At 42.4% G+C, this 18,833-nt stretch overlaps 2 protein-coding genes across 2 annotated transcripts in view; one reads left to right on the top strand and one right to left on the bottom strand.

Moving 5' to 3' along the window:
* Positions 1 to 7,301, top strand: part of LOC129330367 (cytochrome P450 4B1-like) — a 43,788-nt gene extending 36,487 nt beyond the window's left edge. The window contains exons 7-9 of the mRNA XM_054980397.1: positions 260 to 342; positions 3,741 to 3,890; positions 7,145 to 7,301. Coding sequence (XP_054836372.1) covers positions 260 to 342; positions 3,741 to 3,890; positions 7,145 to 7,295 — 384 coding nt within the window. The 3' untranslated portion in view covers positions 7,296 to 7,301. The remainder of the gene's footprint in view (positions 1 to 259; positions 343 to 3,740; positions 3,891 to 7,144) is intronic.
* A 5,576-nt stretch (positions 7,302 to 12,877) lies between these two features.
* LOC129329760 (cytochrome P450 4A4-like) overlaps positions 12,878 to 18,833 on the bottom strand; it is a 28,499-nt gene continuing 22,543 nt past the window's right edge. The window contains exon 12 of the mRNA XM_054979358.1: positions 12,878 to 13,186. Coding sequence (XP_054835333.1) covers positions 13,015 to 13,186 — 172 coding nt within the window. The 3' untranslated portion in view covers positions 12,878 to 13,014. The remainder of the gene's footprint in view (positions 13,187 to 18,833) is intronic.

Genomic DNA, 18,833 nt, shown 5'->3' with positions numbered 1-18,833 from the left:
GGCCTAGTCCGTAGACCAGCATCTATATCACATTCAGGATCCAGCATTCAGTATTAGCAGCCTGTGCTTGCAAGTGTAGCATTTGGGTTGGAGGAAAAAGTAGAGTGCAAAAGTTGAAATTTGGATGTGGTGATGGACACATATGATGAGTTGACCACAGTCTGTGAACTGACACATGCAGGGTTTTCCAATGACTACCATGCTCCTAGGAGTCACATGATGGCCATGTCATTGCAGATGTTCACATTTTCTCTTTCAGGTCTTTGAACCCCTGAGGTTTTCCCCAGAAAACTCATCTGGTCGCCATCCATTTGCTTTCCTGCCTTTTTCTGCTGGTCCAAGGTGATAATATTTGTTTACACATGAACCTGTTTTTTTACTCCTTAGATTATTTACAAGGTCACAATTTTTTTGCCATAGACTGGCAATTGTGGATCACATCCAAATTGTCACATTCTCACACCTCTCTCCAGCCATGGTTGTTTCAAATGTGTTTTACACAAAAATACTTTGTGTGAATAACAACATTCCAATTATCTGCCACTGAATTAATATAGGAAGTCATTGTGGATAATCAGGGACTTTCCCCCATGCTTTGATTTTCACCATAGCATGAAGAAGTAATGTAAACAATATAAAGTTGATAAATATGCAGAGTTGAGTTGAATTTTCAATTCAACTAATCACTCCTAAAGGATGTGCCTATGGATCAGTTCACACAGGAGAATGACCTTCATTCAAGCACTCTTAATTGCTCCTAAGTACAGGGGATATTATGGTGGAAAGTATTATACGAACAGGCATTCCAGCTGAGAATTCTATGATTACAATGGTTCAAAAAGATGCCACTAGAATTAATGGATGTTGCAGAGAGGTATGTTCATGGAATTGTTTCATTCAATGAAGTTCTTACACACTATCTCTATACTTGAGGAAAAGAGGTGTGCCATGGTTGTAAGTGAACCAGTCTTAACAAATTAAATTCACTTTCACTTTAGATAGCCCTGAGGTCAAGTGGTTGACAGATTGTAATGTTCCTAAATTGTCATCCTTGTTATCCTTGTGTACAGTCGTGTGCTTTGCTTCTGTTGCAGTAAGAAAGCATTCCTCCTCTGAAGAGAAATTAAAAAATGTTAATCTGTCCTTTTCCTGTCAAAAAGCTATAGTGGCTACAGATATCTTTCAAGAGTTTAAAAGAACAGATGTACCCAAATGAACTCATGAAGGGATGTTACAGCTAGAGATGGGCACGATCCGCATTACGAACATAAAAAACCCATGAAAATGGCGAGCGCGCGATAGTGACCCGGCGGATCATGATTAGACGATCATGGATACGATCTGAATTACGATTTTTAAAAAAACCCGATTTTGGCATTTGCGCCATCATGACTTAGCTAATCGGTTCCGTCTATGGCAACCGATCCAGCAGTTGGGGGTTTGCTTGTTCGGGACTTGATCGGATATATCGGTTTCTGTTCGGAATTGCAGACACTCTGGTGCCAGTAATTTATTCCCGGGGCAACGGAGCCAGGGGGATGAGCTGTGTTTGCTCTCCTTCCGTCGCCCTCAAAACATGAATGGAAGCCCAGCTTTCCTTGATTAGCAGGCTTCCTTCCAACCACGGAGCAGCAACCCAGGGGAGGGAGGGGGAAGGGGGTGTTCTGAAGCCATGGGCACAAAGGAAAGGCAAAAGGCAGTGCAGGAGGCTGGGAAGCCGCCCGCGCCATTTGTCTTTCCCCAGGACAAGGGGCGTGTGGGCAAGCCAGCCGCCCGTTGTCCTCGGGAAAGGCAAAAGGCAGTGCGGGTGGCTGGGAGGCTGCCTGCGCCTTTTGCCTTTCCCCAGGACAAGGGGCGCGCGGGCAAGCCGGCCGCCCCTTGTCTTGCAGGGCAGGTGAATGGTGAGGGCAGCCGCCGAGCCACTCACACTGCCGCCAGCTCCACAACACACTGGGACTGCCGGCTTGCTGCGTGGGCAGGGGGGGCACCCAGGAGCGCACGCGTACGCGCAAGAGCCTGACAACGGTTGCCCTGGGCACTGGCAACCGTAGATCCGGCCCTGGGAATGTCCCCTCCCTGTGGGGAGGCGGCTCGTTGCCAGGTTAAAACCTTCCCACCCCTCTACTCTAAGTGTGTGTGTGTGTGTGTGTGTGTGAATGTCCCTTCCCTCCCTGAAGGGAGGCGGCTCATCGCCTCCTCCCCCTGCCCGCTGGGACTGGTGGCCACTGCCACCAACTACCATTCCTATATCACTGGAAACAGCGGGGTGCCCTCCCGCTTTGGCCTTCCTGATTCTGGATCGGAAATGGGACTTGACCGGTTAGAATCGGTGGCCTGGGTTCGGCAGCAGCCCGGATCCACGAACGGCTTAATCGGTATTTTTTTCTGGGATCGTGCCCATCTCTAATCATGATCATCCACGGCCAATGATCCAGCGGTCGGGAGAGGCCTGGATCATGGCGTTCGGGCTCGATTTGGGGATCCAGACACTCAGGCGCCAGCAATCTATTCCCCTGGCAACGGAGCCAGGGGAATGCCTGAGCTCTGTTTGCCCTCCTTCTGTCGTCCTGGAAACCCGAATGGAAGCCCAGCTTTCCTTGATCAGCAGGGCTTCCTTCCAACCACGGAGCAGCAAAGCAGTCACCAGTTGGGAGAAGACACCCAGGGGAGGGAGGGGGAAGGGAGTGTTCTGTAGCCATGGGCACTCCAATCTCATCCCTGCAAACCCTGATAGGCAGCTCTGATGGCCAAACATAGACCTCCTGTGTTGCTGAATGGGACCCATGCTTATAAATAGCCATGGGCTCCCAGGCTGGGTTTCACGATCCACAATCCACGATCCACGATCCGGGTTCAGGAACAGGACATGTTCATTGCTGTTCGGGAATTCGGGATCGTGGTCTGCACTGAACCACGATCCTCTGGTTCTGTAATTTTTTTTGGTTCGTGCCCATGTCTAGTTACAGCCCTACCACCCCTGGCTTATGTTTCAGAAGCACACATAGAAACGAATGGGGGGGGATTGGGGTCATTACTAAATGTAGTAATATATTACATTGGCATGGATCATATGCCTTCTTTCCTTCTGTGCTCTCCTTCATCTGTTCTGGAAGTGATCCTCTGCTATAGTACATGGAACAGATGGAGACGAGCATAAGAAAATGTGTGTGTGTCTCCTATATCAGCTGTTACCTAGGCTTTTGTGGATCCAAACTGTTCTGTGACTTCTCAGTATCTGTGTTTCTAGAGACATTCACCTCCCCTACTCCACATTTCACTTCATCAGAAAGTTAAAACCGTTTTAATTTCAGAACGGCTTTTCATCTGTAAGATAAATCTTACTGTGTGAATTTTAAATCATTGGCTAATGATTTTTAATGGTGTCTTCAGCTGTTTTAATTTTCTTTTACTTCTGTCATATTTTGCTGTGTTTTCTTTGGTTTAAAACTTGTTTCGTTAGTGCTGATAAGCTTTCTTGAGGCTTTTGATATCATATTTAATCTTTTATGTCACCTTAAATACATTATAGAAAGGAAACCCACAATTTCAGAAAGCCAGTTACCTTGAATATGCTTAAGGATCAGAATCAAGGCAGATTAGAAGGCCTTTCTCTATACTAAAAAATGGAAGTCTCTCGTAATGCTTGGGTTTACAGAGTCGTACACTGCCATATAGGTTCTTTCTACCAATGCATCCTGTCCTTAAAAATGTAATGCTGTTCCTTCACTCTTTTTGTCCAGGAACTGCATTGGACAACAGTTTGCTATGATGGAGATGAAAGTAGCTCTGGCCTTGACTTTGCTCCAGTTTGAACTCCTACCAGACCCAGCAAATCCTCCAGTTCCTGTTGTTCAGCTTGTTATGCGCTCCAAGAATGGGATACACCTCAGGTTGAAAAAAATCTGTTCTTCATAAGATGCAAAGAAATCTAGCATGGTAATAACAGTGTATTGGGCATCGGGACCTTTCCCACAAATTGCAAAAGAACAAAATCTGCACTATCTGTGCTCCTATGTACTACCTGTTGCTTTAAGCATGACCCTACTGGGTAGTTCTATGTTGTCAGTCCTAGAATTGCTTATGCTCTGTTTCAGCATTTCTTCAACTATATATTGGATTGGTTCTAATGTTACGTTTTTTGTAAACTTCCATTTATTTACCCTATGTCATTGTTTATTGAAACGTCCTTGGTACTGACCGTACTAATCTCACACTATGTAATCCACCCTGAGTCTTAGAGAGAAATGACATTAATAACAACAACAATAATAACAATAACAATAATAGAAAAGAGTCCAGTGGCACCTTTAAGACTAACCAACTTTACTGTAGCATAAGCTTTTGAGAATCACAGTTCTCTTTGTCAAATGCAATTGTATTTGTGCCAGTTTCTTCATGAGGTTGATGGATTTCCTCTCCATTTAGCTGAATGCAGTGCTTTCCATGGTCATAGATCCAGAGGAGTTAGCCGTGTTAGTCTGTAGTAGCAAAATAGAAAAGAGTTTCTTACCCTCCATGCATCTGACGAAGAGAACTGTGATTCTTGAAGGCTTATGTTACAGTAAAGTTAGTTAGTCTTAAAGGTGCTACTGGACTCTTCTATCTTGCTACTACAGACTAACAACGGCTAACTCCTCTGGATCAATAACAATACTGAAATCGCAACTATCTAGAAATAATAAAAGAAGAAATACAGGTTCATTGATCATAGATCCAGAGGAGTTAGCCGTGTTAGTCTGTAGTAGCAAAATCAAAAAGAGTCCAGTAGCACCTTTAAGACTAACCAATTTTATTTTAGCATAAGCTTTCGAGAATCAAGTTCTCTTCATCAGATGCCTGATCCGAACTGGTCAAATACAGAAGAGGAGGGGAGGGGAAAGAACAGGACATATATCACAAGAAGACAGAATGCAATTAGTGTGAAGGCAATCAAAACATTCCTTTGCTTGTAAATGTAAACATCTCCTTTTGGTGTGGAGTCAGTTTGCCGCAGTGAAGGTATACAATTCCTATGTAGTATAAGCCCTCGATAACCACAGCTCTCCCTGCCAGCTGCATCTGACAAAGAGAACTGTGGTCCCCGAAAGCCCACAGGCACTCAGGCTGAGATAATTGACAAACAAAGCCCACACCAGGCGTCTCTGGGCTCCCCCAGACCACGCCTCTGTAAAGGAAATCTGTTACCTGTGATAATGTGATAACCATTCATAGTCTCTATTCAGTCCCAGCTTGACAGAGTCAAATTTGCATATGAATTCCAATTCAGCAGCCTCCCGTTGGATTTTGTTTTTGAAGGGTTTCTGTTGAACCACAGCGACTTTTAAGTCTTTGGTGGAATGTCCTGGTAGATTGAAGTGTTCTCCCACCGGTTTTTGGACGTTTCCATTTCTAATGTCAGATTTGTGTCCATTTATTCTTTTGCGTAGAGGTTGGCTGGTTTGTCCAATGTACAGAGCAGAAGGACATTGTTGGCACATGAGGGCATATATCAGATTGGAGGATGAGCAGCTGTAAGAGCCAGAGACAGTGTAGTTGATGCCATTGGGTCCTGTAATTGTATTCCCTGGGTAGATATAGGGGCAGAGCTGGCATCTGGGTCTGTTGCAGGGCCTGGTACCTGTGCTGGTGGCCCTGCTGGCCGATTCATGATTGTAAGTGAGAAGTCGTTTAAGATTGGGGGGCTGTCTGTAGGCAAGGAAAGGTCTTCCACCCAGGACTTCTGAGAGAGAGGTATCATTTTCCAGGATGGGTTGTAGCTCCCTGATGATACGTTGGATGGGTTTGAGCTGGGAGCTATAGGTGACAACCAGTGGTGTTCTGTTGTTAGTTCCTTTAGGTATGTCCTGGAGCAGACTGTTTCTGGGTACTAGTCTGGCCCTGTTGATTTGTTTCTTCACTTCATTTGGTGGGTACTGTAGTCTCAAAAATGCTTGTTGTAAATCTCTTAAGTGTGAGTCTCGGTCGAGAGCATCAGAGCAGATACGGTTGTAACGTAAGGCTTGGCTGTAGACAATAGACCGAGTGGTATGTTTAGGGTGGAAGCTGGAGGCATGTAGATATGAGTATCGGTCTGTTGGTTTCCAGTATAAGGTGGTATTTATTCGTCCATTATGTAGTTGTACAGTGGTGTCCAGGAAGTGTACCTGTTGTGTAGAGTGGTCCAGGCTTAGGTTGATAGTAGGGTGAAAGTTATTGAAGTCCTGATGAAATCTCTCAAGGGCTTCCTTCCCATGGGTCCAAATGATGAAGATGTCATCCAGGAATCTTAAGTATAGTAGTGGTTCCAGTGGATGGGAGCTGAGGAAGCGTTGCTCCAAGTCCGCCATGAATATGTTAGCATATTGTGGTGCCATGCGTGTGCCCATGGCTGTGCCATTCACCTGTAGATATAAGTTGTCACCAAATTCGAAGTAATTGTGAGTGAGTACGAAGTGACAAAGTTCAGTGGCGAGGTGTGCTGTGGTTTTGTCCGTGATAATATTCCGTATGGCTTGCAGTCCATCTGCATGTGGGATATTGGTGTACAGGGCCTCCACATCCATGGTTGCTAGGATGGTGTCATCTGGCAGGTTGTCAATGGACTGTATTTTCCTGAGGAAGTCAGTGGTGTCCCGTAAGTAGCTGCGTGTGCTTGTGGCATAGGGCCTGAGGATAGAGTCCATGTATCCCGAGACTCCTACTGTGATGGTGCATTTTCCTGAAACAATTGGGCGTCCTGGGTTACCTGGTTTGTGGATTTTGGGTAGTAGGTAGAATCTTCCTGGTCGTGGTTCCTGGGGTGTGTCCATATGGATGCATTCTTGTATGTCCGTGGGGAGTGTTTTTAATATTTTATTGAGTTCCCTTTTGTATTGCTCCGTGGGGTCAGAAGGTAGTATTTTATAGAATGTTGTGTTGGAGAGTTGTCTTTCTGCTTCTTGTATATAATTTTGTTTGTCCATGATGACAACTGCTCCGCCTTTGTCAGCTTCCTTGATTACGATGCCAGAATTATTTTGGAGGCTGTTTATGGCCTCTCTTTCTCCACGGCTGAGATTCTGCTTTAGGTGTTGTTCATTGATAGGACTGGAAGAATATTTTAGTCTTAGATGTGTGAATCAAAGAAGCTTACTGCTCTAACTATTGGAACTATATCCATTTACAGCTTTCGAGGCCATTGCCCCCAAACTCAGTTGATGAACAATGGCACAGAAGGACTACAACAGGCCTGTCAGAGTTGGTGTCATGAGTTCCAGCTTTTCTCGAATTTTCTGGAGGCCCATTGCCCTGGATATGTTACAAATATTATGACATAGCCCACTGTCTTCTCAATCTCATCCCATACATATAATCTCAGCAGATATAAAAGGAAAAAATCTATTTTGTTTCTAAAATGTTATAAATAGATCATGTCACGGTATCAGGCTTTTAGTCCAGCCTCTGGATTTTCCCCTTGGGATCCGCAAGCCCCTATAAAATATACTGATTTCTTTCCCACCCATGCTTGCGCTCTGTGTAGGTAGTGGCTGTCCAGCTGTGTGGGTGGGAAAACATGGCCAAACATGCTTCATCATGTAAAGAACTGGAAGTGGGAGGCAGGACTAAATCTAGTGGACTAAATAGCAAGAGCACAATATTAGAGACAAAAGAAGAGTACTCTCTCTGTCATGGAATTATGTGCAATTATGATGGCTGGGTCCACTATTATGGTAATGGACAGTATTTGGTAATTGACAGTATTTGAGTGTGCTACATTGTTATATATGTGTTTATTCTTAACTGTTTGTATCTCACTTAGTTTGTGCGATAATGAAGAAGCGGATCTATGCATTTGTAAGTATAGTGTGTATGTATTTGTTGCCAATGGCAATATGGTCATTGTATTGGTTTACAAACCCCCTTGCAAATAAAAGTTTGGCAAAATTTATAAAAATTGCATAAATAAATGTTGGCATTGAAAGCAGATGGAGGCATATGTGCCTCCATATGTGTTGGAACTGTTCCAGGGTGTTGAATACTAGCAGTACATAGCTCTGTTCAACATAGTTGAACAGCTCTTAATTTGAACATCACAGTATTCTCTGATATATTCTTATTAAATAACCTTACAACGGGGGGCGTGGCTTCGGTTCCAAGGGAGAAGGAAGCTTGGAAAGTTAGCTCCATCCCTCCTCACCCTAAAGCCTCAAAATAAAATGTCATAACAGAATTCAAAAGTGAATAAAGAAAGAAATATGAGCAAACAAAACCTTGAGAAGGAAAAAATGAAGGCAAACACTTCAAAAAAGCTTCAGGGATTCTTCCCAGCCTTGCAGCAAGCAGCAGAGAAGAAAAGTGCAACATCCAAAATGGCTGCTGAAAACAGCAAGGATAAGAATAAACTACCCAACTTATCTAGCTCAGCAGACCCAATACTAACCAGAATGCTTGCTCAATTGGAGCAAAAAATTATGAGTAAAGTCTCAACTATTCTTCAACTCTTTGAGGAACAACTTGCTGAAATAAAATCGGCTATAGACAAAGTAGCACAAAAGGCTAATCGTGCCCTTATATTAAGCAATTCACTGCGATCTGAAATAGCCATTTTACAACAAGAAACTAAACAGCTACAAGAAAGACTATTACAATTGGAAATCCAGACAAAACTATCTAACCTTAAATTCAGAAATTTTGATGAGAAGATATCTGATAATGCAGATCTACCCTCCTTTTTAGAATCATGGCTGTCACAGCATTTACAACTTGAAAAGGGAGCAACTCCTATAATCACCAAGGCTTTTCACCTGGGGTCACAAAATAATCCAAAGTATAACAAACCAAGAGATATATTAGCCACAATCCCAGACTGGAAGACAAGGAACAAAATACTAGAAATAGCAAGAAATAAAGGATCAATCCCCTACAAAAGGACAAATATTCAAATCCTTACAGACTTGCCATCCACAATATTAAAGAAAAGAAAAGAACTCAAATCTACAACAGAAGCATTGAGAAAAGCCCAAATAAAATATAAATGGACTAATTATACACATCTTCAAGTCAAAATACAAGATACAATCTACCAAGTTTTAGATCAGGAAGCTGGAAAGACATTACTGCAAGATCTTGGCATTGAGACTTTTTCAATCAGAGACAGAACATCACAGAAAAGAAAAATGCTCAGTGCGTTAACACCCTTTAAGGAAAACAAGACCCAAGCAAGACACATTTAACAAGAAAGAAAAAACAGACTGAAATGTTAAAATCCAAGTTGATAGCAAACTAAAATATCCTGTAAAATGTTATGACTGTAAAATGCATATATGTAATATCAGATTAGAGGTATGGTGGGGAGGGAATGGAGCTCACAGACTGGGCCCCCAGTTATTTACAGTGCTTCAAGTTGGTAGTAGTAGGCCAAATAGTCTATGGGGGTTACTCTTGGGCTATAGAGAACTGTTATTAAGCAACTTAATTAATCCAATTTAAATAGCACTATTTAGTAAAGTAAGAGGGGACAGAGGGAGAGGGGAGGGGAAATGGGGTTAATTTAGCAAGGTTTATAAGGGTTACAATAATGAGCATATATTATCATTGTTGGTTCTTCTATTGATATCTGTAAACGATGGGTAAAAGGTTTGACTTCATAATAATACTTATTTAATCATTATTATATATATAGAAAATATCTTCCTTAAACAGTATTTTTATTAATAATCTAATCATTATCAATGTAGTTCAATCATCTATGTTTATGATATAAATCCTCTATAATAAGGTTAAGATTTGTTATCATTTAGTATATCAACCTTTAATGGAAATCCAAGATGAAATACTCATTTGTAAGAAAATTCATGGTTACAAGGGCATGTAAAGTATTATTAATATGTAACAGAAGATCTCTTAGTTATCAGTGTTTAATGACTTTCTCTCGATATTGTAACTATTAATGTGCATAATTAAATAAAAACTTAAATAACCTTACAACCATCCCAAGGAAATATCATGGCATTCTTCTATATTCTGTAATGACAGCAAGCATAAACTTTATGCGATCCTGGAAGAAGATCTCTCCACCCAGTATTTATTTATGATTGGAAAAGATTAAAGAAATTTATACCACAATAAAATTAACTTATTTACTGAGAGGGGGAAAAAAATCAAAATTTGAATTGTTATTGTTACTTATTATTTATTATCTGCATTGAAAACAGTTTGGTGTAGTGGTTAAGAGTGTGGGACTCTAATCTGGAGAACCAGGTTTGATTCCCCACTCCTCCACTTGAAGCCAGCTGGGTAACCTTGGGTGAGTCACAGTTCTCTGGAGCTCTCTCAGCCCTCACAGGGTGTTTTGTTGTGGGGATTATAATAACATACTTTGTAAACTGCTTTGAGTGGGCATTAAGTTGTCCTGAAGGGCGGTATATAAATTGAATGTTGTTGTTGTTGTTAAATAGCTAAATATATGTTGAAACTATGGTTTAATAATAGTTTGGTGGCTTTGCATTTGTATCTATATAAGTCAGGGTTTGATGGTTGCTTGTACAACTATTTTGTATTTAGATTTTTCCCCCTTGGTTTCCTTTTTTCTCAATTTTACTGAACATAGATACAAAAACGGTTTTTTAAAAAGATCATGTGATGCTCCTGCTCACTCCGTCCTGAGCAGGAGAATGTGGATTTTTCAGATGTCTCTATGGAAATAGAAACTAGCTCTTAATAAAAATGAGAATACAGACCAACTGAGTAGGCTTTTTGCTTATGAGTTGTGTGATATATTGTACTAGTACACTTATGCAAATAAATGCTTTGAATGGCACAAATGCAGTGAATTATTCTAGTTGCTTTCTAAATGGTTTATTCAGACAGAAAGCAGTTATTATTAGCCATTCATCATGATCTTTTAACAACTTAAATCTGAAAAAAGATTCAATTGCCTATCCAAGAAGCAAAGTTCCTTTGCCTCCCATAACAAATAGCCTGTTTCCATAGGCAGCTTAGCCAAGCATTTCTTTTCAAACTGAGATTCTCAGCTTTTAACAGCCTTAAGTTTTTTGTCAGTGATTAGGGGAAAAAAATTGAATGAGGTTTGCTGTCTATGCCTGCTTTTCCAGCTCAGAAACTTGTATATAGGGGCCATCTTTGTCTGTCCCCTGGTCTTCACTGTGCCCCCCCCCCCGCAGCCTCTCCCCTATGACCCAGTTGCGTGGTGCTAGTTTTGCCAGAGCCAGTCACATGGTGGGGAAACTGCAAGGACTTGCAAAGGGTACTTCACTTTCCCCTGTATCTCCTCTCCTACACTATTTCCTCTTTCTTTCCTTCTGGTAGCCTCCAAATACCTTTCTTTCTGCTCCTCATCTTCATCTATAGTTACTAATTTACTTCATATATACCCAGCCTTTCTCCAAAAGCAACTTACATCATTCATCATATTATCTTCACAACCACTCTGAGAGGTAGGTTTAGCTGAGACTGTGTGAGCTTCCACAGCAGAGTGGTGATTTGATCTTCCAGATCCTACTCTGAAACTCTAACCACTACACTACACTGTCTTGGGCGTGTCCTTCTGTTGAAAAATAGCAAGTAGCCAGGCCTGGATGAGTCATGCAGGTCCAGTATTTGCTTCTGGCCCTGGCCCTGATGAGACCTCCCTCAAAGGCCAAAACAGTTCCAGAGAGGACCCTGCTCCCTCCTCCCACCTTTTATTTACAGAAACAAAGCCTGGATTACTGGCTAAACTGTGGAACAGTAATCAGAACAGCCACTGAGGACATCCGGTTAAAGCTACAGATGCTCCTTTTATCTTTTTTTTAAACCCCACCCTATGTTGTTTTTTTTTAGATTTCATATTTTTTCTGCAACCCATTTGGGCATTTTAAAGCTGCGTAGTAAGATCTGTCTTTTCTGTTCATGGCTCCAAACTCTGGATTTAAGTGTCCACAGATCAGAGCCACTTGGCTATTACTATATAAGACACAGTAGTGGTTAAACAGAAAATGTCAGCAGTTCAGCTTTCTCATTCATGCAAAACTACTACACTTGCACAATTGGTGGTGCTCATCAGTCAGTAGCATTCATCATACTAGTGCATGTTCAGAATGGACTGGATTGAACTACAGTTTCAGGAGGCAATACGAGAATGGATAACCCCAGTTAATATCTATGAATTCAAAAAACACACACAGCTTTGTCAGACAGGGAGGCAAAGTGGGCAAAGCTGGCAGATTAGGGAAACAAATGCAGATTTCTTCAATCAAGGAAAACACTTCTTTGGTAAATTGATATTTTTGTCTCTTTTTGTATTTTACTGTTGGATATGTTGCATGAGCAGATGGAGGAAGAGAAGGGGCATTGCCATGACATAGTATTTGCTGTCCAGATCATGGAAACATCAAATTAGAAAGGCAACATTTTAGGCTACCATTAATTAAATTCCATTTATCCCCCACTTATCTCCCTAATTGGGGACACAAACAAAGTATCTTACAACAGTCTTTCCTTCTCCATTGTATCCTCACAACAAACTTGTGAGGTAATTTAGGCTGAGGGTGCATGACTGGCCCAAGGTCTCCCAGTGTGCTTCCATGGCAGAGTGAGGATTTGAACCTGGGTCCCCCAAAACCTGGGTCTCCCAGTTTCTAGTCTGAATCTCTGACCACTATACCACACTGGCTTTTGTGGGGTGGCTGCTGTTGAACAGTGATGCAAGTCACCCAGTGATTGCTTTCAGACCTGGCCCCTTCAAATGCCAAAGTGGATTAATAAATATTTTTTAATTATTGAATTAATTTTATTGCTAAAGTTTTATGACGTATTGTTTTTATCTTTTGTCTTGTTAGTTACCTCAAGCAAGATTTTGGATAGGTGGCATAAAAATGTACTAAAAAGAAAATACATAAACAGGAGATTTAAACATTCATGGTTTCTTAATTTTTTTATTTAAAACATTTGCTCTGTGTCTTCCACAGAAATTAAAGGGAGTGATCACACTATCTGCAGTAATGAAGGAAAGACATTGATGTCACTCTGAAAGCAAAATTTCTGTTCTGTTCTTTATTATCCATTGAGTTTCTTTAGCAATATATGTATCCCATTATCAGACCTCAAGATAACCTGGGGAACAGGAAGAGGAAGCTTTTCTGGATCAGGCAAGATTTCAAACTGGAGCAGGGTTTGGGCAACAGCCACTTTAATTTCATTCATGGCAAACTGCTGTCCAATGCAGTTCCTGAGGGAGGAAAGAAAAAAATACAGAAGAATTATGAATGATTTTATTTACTTATTTATTTTATTATAGCCTGCCTTTCTTTCTGAGACTCAAGGTAGATTGCAACATATAAAAACAATGTAATCAAGCAGCATAAAACAATGTGGACTAGGATTACAAAATTAAACAACAATTTAAACAAAAAGTATAAGATATGACACACCATAAACAGTATAGAGAATGAAAAGCCCCTGTCTTTCTGAGTATGGCCTGGCTATAGCTTGACTCCATGTCAGGGCAAGTTATTTTGGAGTACTGGCTTGTTTTAGAATTTTTAACCACTTCACTTTTTAATTTTTAAGAGGTTTGTGCTTGCGGGGGGGGGGGGATTTTTCATGTTGTTGCTGTTTTTAAAAAGTTGATATTTTGACATACTTCTGGTACTAGTTTTACAGTTGTTCTTTTTAAAAACATCTCTCTGTGTTGTGTTTTTTGGGGGAGTAGTTTTGTACAGTGTTGGGATATTCTTGTTGGCTTTGAAAAATGAAGGAAATTCTGGTTAGGTTAGGGTTTAATAACAGTTAGGGTTTAGTATTGTGAAAAAAAATTGGCTTTTGTTAAACTTCCAAAGTATTAAGAAATCAGGTGGTTTAAAAATAACAATTGGAGCGCCGGTGTTTTTTTTTTTTAAACAAACTTATTAAGCTGAACTAGGCTTTGAAACAATTGAAGACAGATTTTCAGAATGACTAGGGATTAGCTTAATTGGGAGGGTAGGGCTGAGCTTGTAGGCATGAAAAAATAAATAAAATAAACTGAGGGTTTTTTAAAAAAAAATCCATACTCCATCACAGGTTGTAGTTTAAAAATTTAGTCAGCTTTCAAGCCTATCTGCACACACACACACACACACACACATTCATACACATACAATTGCAAGTTATTATTGAAGAAGATAAAGACAAGGGCAGCAGGTCAATTAGTCTGGTTCAAGAGTAGGTTAGTTAGTGCTCAGACCTAGAGGTTCAGTGTAGCATCTAGCTTATTTTGGTAGTCCAGGGGAACAGAATGAGTGATAGGAGTAGGGTTGCCAGGTCCCCTTACCCTTCTGGTGGTATTGGGGGGGGGGATCTGGCACTCAGCTTTGGGATGTCCTCTCACACAAAACAAGAGTGATGTCAATTTGCACAGGCCATGCAAATTGACCCCTTGAGTGCTCCCTTGCTTCATGTGAGGACATCCCAAAAGTGAGTGCCAAGTTCTTCCTGGGAGTGGTGTTGTGCTGCACTGGGAGTGCTCCCCAACCCAACCCACCAGCCAGTTGAGTAGCAGCAGGGGGGAGAGGGTGGGACCAGGGGATTTTCCACCCCCACCAGGCGACTGGCACCGGGGGATCTAGGAGAAGTATAGCAGGGCCCTGGGGGGAAGGTTAAGCAGAATAGTAGTTGCATGGAAAGGAGCAGGAGAGATGTGGCTCCCTTCCCTTTGTGTGGAGGCCTGCCCCACAGCAGCCTTCCACCATCCCCTAATTTGACTGGGGTGGCGCAATGAAACGGCCTCTCAAGATCCTCTTCATTGAGGCTGCTACTGGCGTGCAGTCTGCAGAAGTTCTTGAGGTAGGTGTCGGCACTTAGCAGAGGTCTGCAGCTGCCCCTCCTCCAGCTGTTGTTGTGACTGAGCAGCTGAAGGAGCAATCTGAGGCACCTTTGGGGCTGAACTTGGGCGTTTTTAAAAAAAAATTATAATAGATGTGATAAAAAATTGTACGAAAACTGAGTGGTGGGGAAGGCAGCCGATCACTGAATTTTTACTTTCTCTTGTAGAGTAAATCATGAAGAAGGATAACAAATGAATTTAAAGGATTTAACAGTAAGCCTGTTCCTCCCATAGAGTATTGTATGTCTGTACTGAAGAATTCAAAGTCTCTGAGTTGAAATCACAGTAACAGCCACTACTTAAAACACACACACACACACACACACACACACACAAAGTCCTAGCATGGGCCGAATCCACACTTCCCTACCTTCCGCTTTTCATATGCAATAATCATGCTGGATTCTATCCCACATTGTCCCAGTCTGTGTTCACATCCCCTCTCTTACTGCGGCAGCATTGCACTCTACGTTGTCCACATCCCTTGGAGAATCGCGCATTATGGGGTGGTTTTAGATCCGCTGTAGCTGATGACGACATCGCGGTTTTGAAAAAAAAATTATACTAGATTTCTGCTATCGTGATTTTTTGCTAAATTGTTATGGCGAGGCCACATACCCCTTTCAGTGATAAACCACACAATGAAGCATCGCACACTCAGGCCAAGAGAAGCAGTGTTTTCTGATAGTCATAGAACCCCAGTAGAGAACAATGGGTCACTGGGAAAGATTGCGGGAGGTTGGTGCTGTCCACTTAGCACAGACTACTTATTTAACGCTAAAATGTTATTGTAGAATAGCGGATTTTCGCTATAACGGTAATATCAATATTTCTTTTTTTAAAAAAAAGGAGAGTCAAGTTTGGCAGCCACAGATATTACCTAAGCAGTCCTTTGGCAGTAAAAAATGACACAAATGAAAATGACACCCCCCTCCCCCATTGTCTCCACGGGCATTTTTGATCGCCCCACTTCAGGGTGATATTGATGGGCGGGATTGTGCAATAGTGCTAGGAATGCTCACTTTAAAAAAAAAGGAACGGGGGGGGGCAGGCATGCCACGGACAGAGTTAGAAACCATAATAATTGCACAGCAAAGAGGGATGGTATTCCGGAAAAGCTATAAACAAGGAAGTAGGGGTGGATAAAAGGGGGAGGTCTCTTTGTGAACCGCTTCTATTTGTTCACATCCATGGTGAGAACTGCGCAAGAGAAGCATTAGAAAGTGCGCCAAACTCATCTGAGGCACGGCACAACACAACAGATGTGAAAGAATAGTGGGATTGAGGTAAAAGTATGTGAACAGCCCTCTGAGAAGTGCATAAATGGCCGGGGGAAAGCAGCAAACTTGAGACGTGTGGATTCGGCCATGGACTGTCCTATTCCAGCACAAGGGAGGAAATTTGAGTTCAATGAAGCCAGTTCAGTGGGACGGGGAGCATGAATGCACATTTCTCCCCACCGTGCCTCTCCCCTCCATCGGCCAGGTGAGTGGGACTGGGGGGGGGCAGCAGATGGGGGCAGGGTTTCCCCCACACCCATTCTTTAGGCTTGCAGATAGCAAGCCTAAAGAACTCTCTCCTAGCAGTAGCAATCGTAATGCTGAAGATTCTGTTTCATATTTTATGTTAGACCCAGGATACTAGAATCTCTAGCAGTTTCAGTCGAAGTTTTACTCTGTCTATGTAAACTGGCCGAAGGACTGCTAGGGAAGTCCTGAGCTAGGCCTTGTGTTCTTTTCTTCATTTCTGCTGAATAAAGTTACTCTGAAGAGACTCTCTGCACATTCCTAAATGACTACTGAATCGTACAGCAATGAAATTAAGAACAATTCCCTGGTAGGAAAGAGGGAGTGTGTGGGCATATATGGGAACAGACGGGGGGGGGGGAACAGTCTTCAAAAAGCATTGGGCTTAAAGGTGCAGATTTAATAGAAGCAGCTGAGGAGTCTTAATCATTATATGCATGGTTCTGAGGCAACCATATTACTGTGTTAGCTCTATTAACTCTTGCTTTCAGGGACTGCACCTGGGAACCAAGGACAGCCTTGGAGGAGGAGGGATTCCTTGAATCAGACAGGCCCATTTACAAAGGCCTTGGGTAAAAGCCTCTCAGATCCCAGGGCTCTGTTAAGTTATTTATTTATTCATTTATTTTATTTTATTTGACTTATATCCTGCCCTCCCCACGAATGGGCTCTGGGTGGCTCACATCATCATTAAAACACAATAAATTAATAGTCAACTTTAAAAACAGATTTTAAAACTTATATTAAAATACTCTGGCGCCATTATACATAGGCTACTTTGGATACTAATAAAAGACCTGCATAAGTCATAGCTGTGGGTAAAATGCATAGCCAAGGGCAGTCATAGAAGAGGTAGCGATCTTAGATAGGATAAGGGGGGACACTCGCTGGTCCTCAACCAAAGGCCTAGCGGAACATCTCCATTTTACAGGCCCTGCAGAACTGTAATAGGTCCCGCAGGGCCCAGATCTCCAGCAGGAGAGTGTTCCACCAGGCTGGGGCCAGGGCAGAAAAAGCCCTGGCCCAGGTGGAGGCCAGCCAGATGTCCCTCGGGTTGGGGACCACCAGGAGTTGTTTATCTGGAAGTTATACTTCCAGGTGTCTCACCTCAGAGCCGATACAGCCAAGGGAGTGGAAAGACCCTTATTCAGGCTGGCAGATAGAAAAAAACTTTAGAAAAAAAGGTCTCCCAGCATCAGAACCGATGGCTCTTTTAAGCTACACTTCCAGGTCTCTCTCCTCAGAGCTGACATTCCCCCTCAGATTGTTTAAGAATCAGCCTGGCGTGAAACCTGGGGATACTCTCGGGTCCTGTGCAGTGACATCACTCATGTCAGCAGTGTGCCCCAGAAGGCCTTTTCCTGTGCTTTTCCCCCTGCCTGCCAGGTAGGTGGTGGAGGGAGGCAGAGGCTGAGACCAGGGAATTCCTCGCCCCTACCAGGGGACCAGCAACCCTAGCCACACCTCTGGATATAGTCCTTGGTAATCAAGTGTGCCAGGGAGGGAGCAAGTGCCTTTAATCAGGCTGGCATTTTCCAGCATCATGAAGAGGCCTCTCTTGAGCCAGTTTGGTGTAGTGGTTAAGAGTGGCAGGACTCTAATCTGGAGAATTGGGTTTGATTCCCAACTCCTCTGCTTGAAGCCAGCTGGGTAACCTTGGGTCAGTCACAGCTGTTTCAGAGCTCTCTCAACCCCACCTACCTCACAGGGTGATTGTTGTGGGGATAATAATGACATACTTTGTAAACTGCTCTGAGTGTGGCGTTAAGTTGTCCTGAAGAGCAGTATATAAATTGAAAGTTGTTGTTGTTGTTATAACAATGAAAGGAAAGACAGAAACTTTTCTTCTTTTAATGTAGTATTATTCTTCACTAGAATGACTATTAATAGTTAAAAACTTTTAAAAGAAATAATTCTCCTCAGCCTCATGGATAAGGTGAGGGAAACTCAGAGAATATCAGTGGAGATCCTCTCTTTGCAGCGGCAAAAAGAAAGCTCAAGGAATAGTGCCTCTCCTCCTGGTCATGTGAATATTTTGACAGGAAAGAGCCAAAGGGAGGAGCAGTGTTCCCAGTCTTCTACAAAGCTCTGGAAATCTTTGTGGCTGGCCTGTGTGTGTGCCGTTCCAATGTGTGCCCACATGGAAGCCATGAAGATGAACAGAAATATTTCATTATTGTGCTCATTTAGATTTTCTGTTACCGTACCCTATTGTATCTCTTACACTGAATTTCCTAACTATTGTTCATGATTCTACTGTGCTCGGTGATTGTCCTAGCTGTTGATTGTATTGTTTTTACTTGCACTGTGTAATCCACTTTGGATCTTAGTGAGAAAGGCGTAATAGTAACAGTAATAGTGGAATCTCCTATCAAATTATCTTTTCTTCTAGACTTGGCCTTGATAATGCATTTGTTCTATATACTGATTCAGGCATTTTTACTATGGAAGGCCAGTGCCAGTTTTAGTATGGCAGGCCAGTGTCT

The sequence above is a fragment of the Eublepharis macularius genome, chromosome 5, assembly GCF_028583425.1.
Source record: "Eublepharis macularius isolate TG4126 chromosome 5, MPM_Emac_v1.0, whole genome shotgun sequence".
Taxonomy (NCBI): domain Eukaryota; kingdom Metazoa; phylum Chordata; class Lepidosauria; order Squamata; family Eublepharidae; genus Eublepharis; species Eublepharis macularius.
This window is presented reverse-complemented; position numbering and strand designations above follow the sequence as displayed.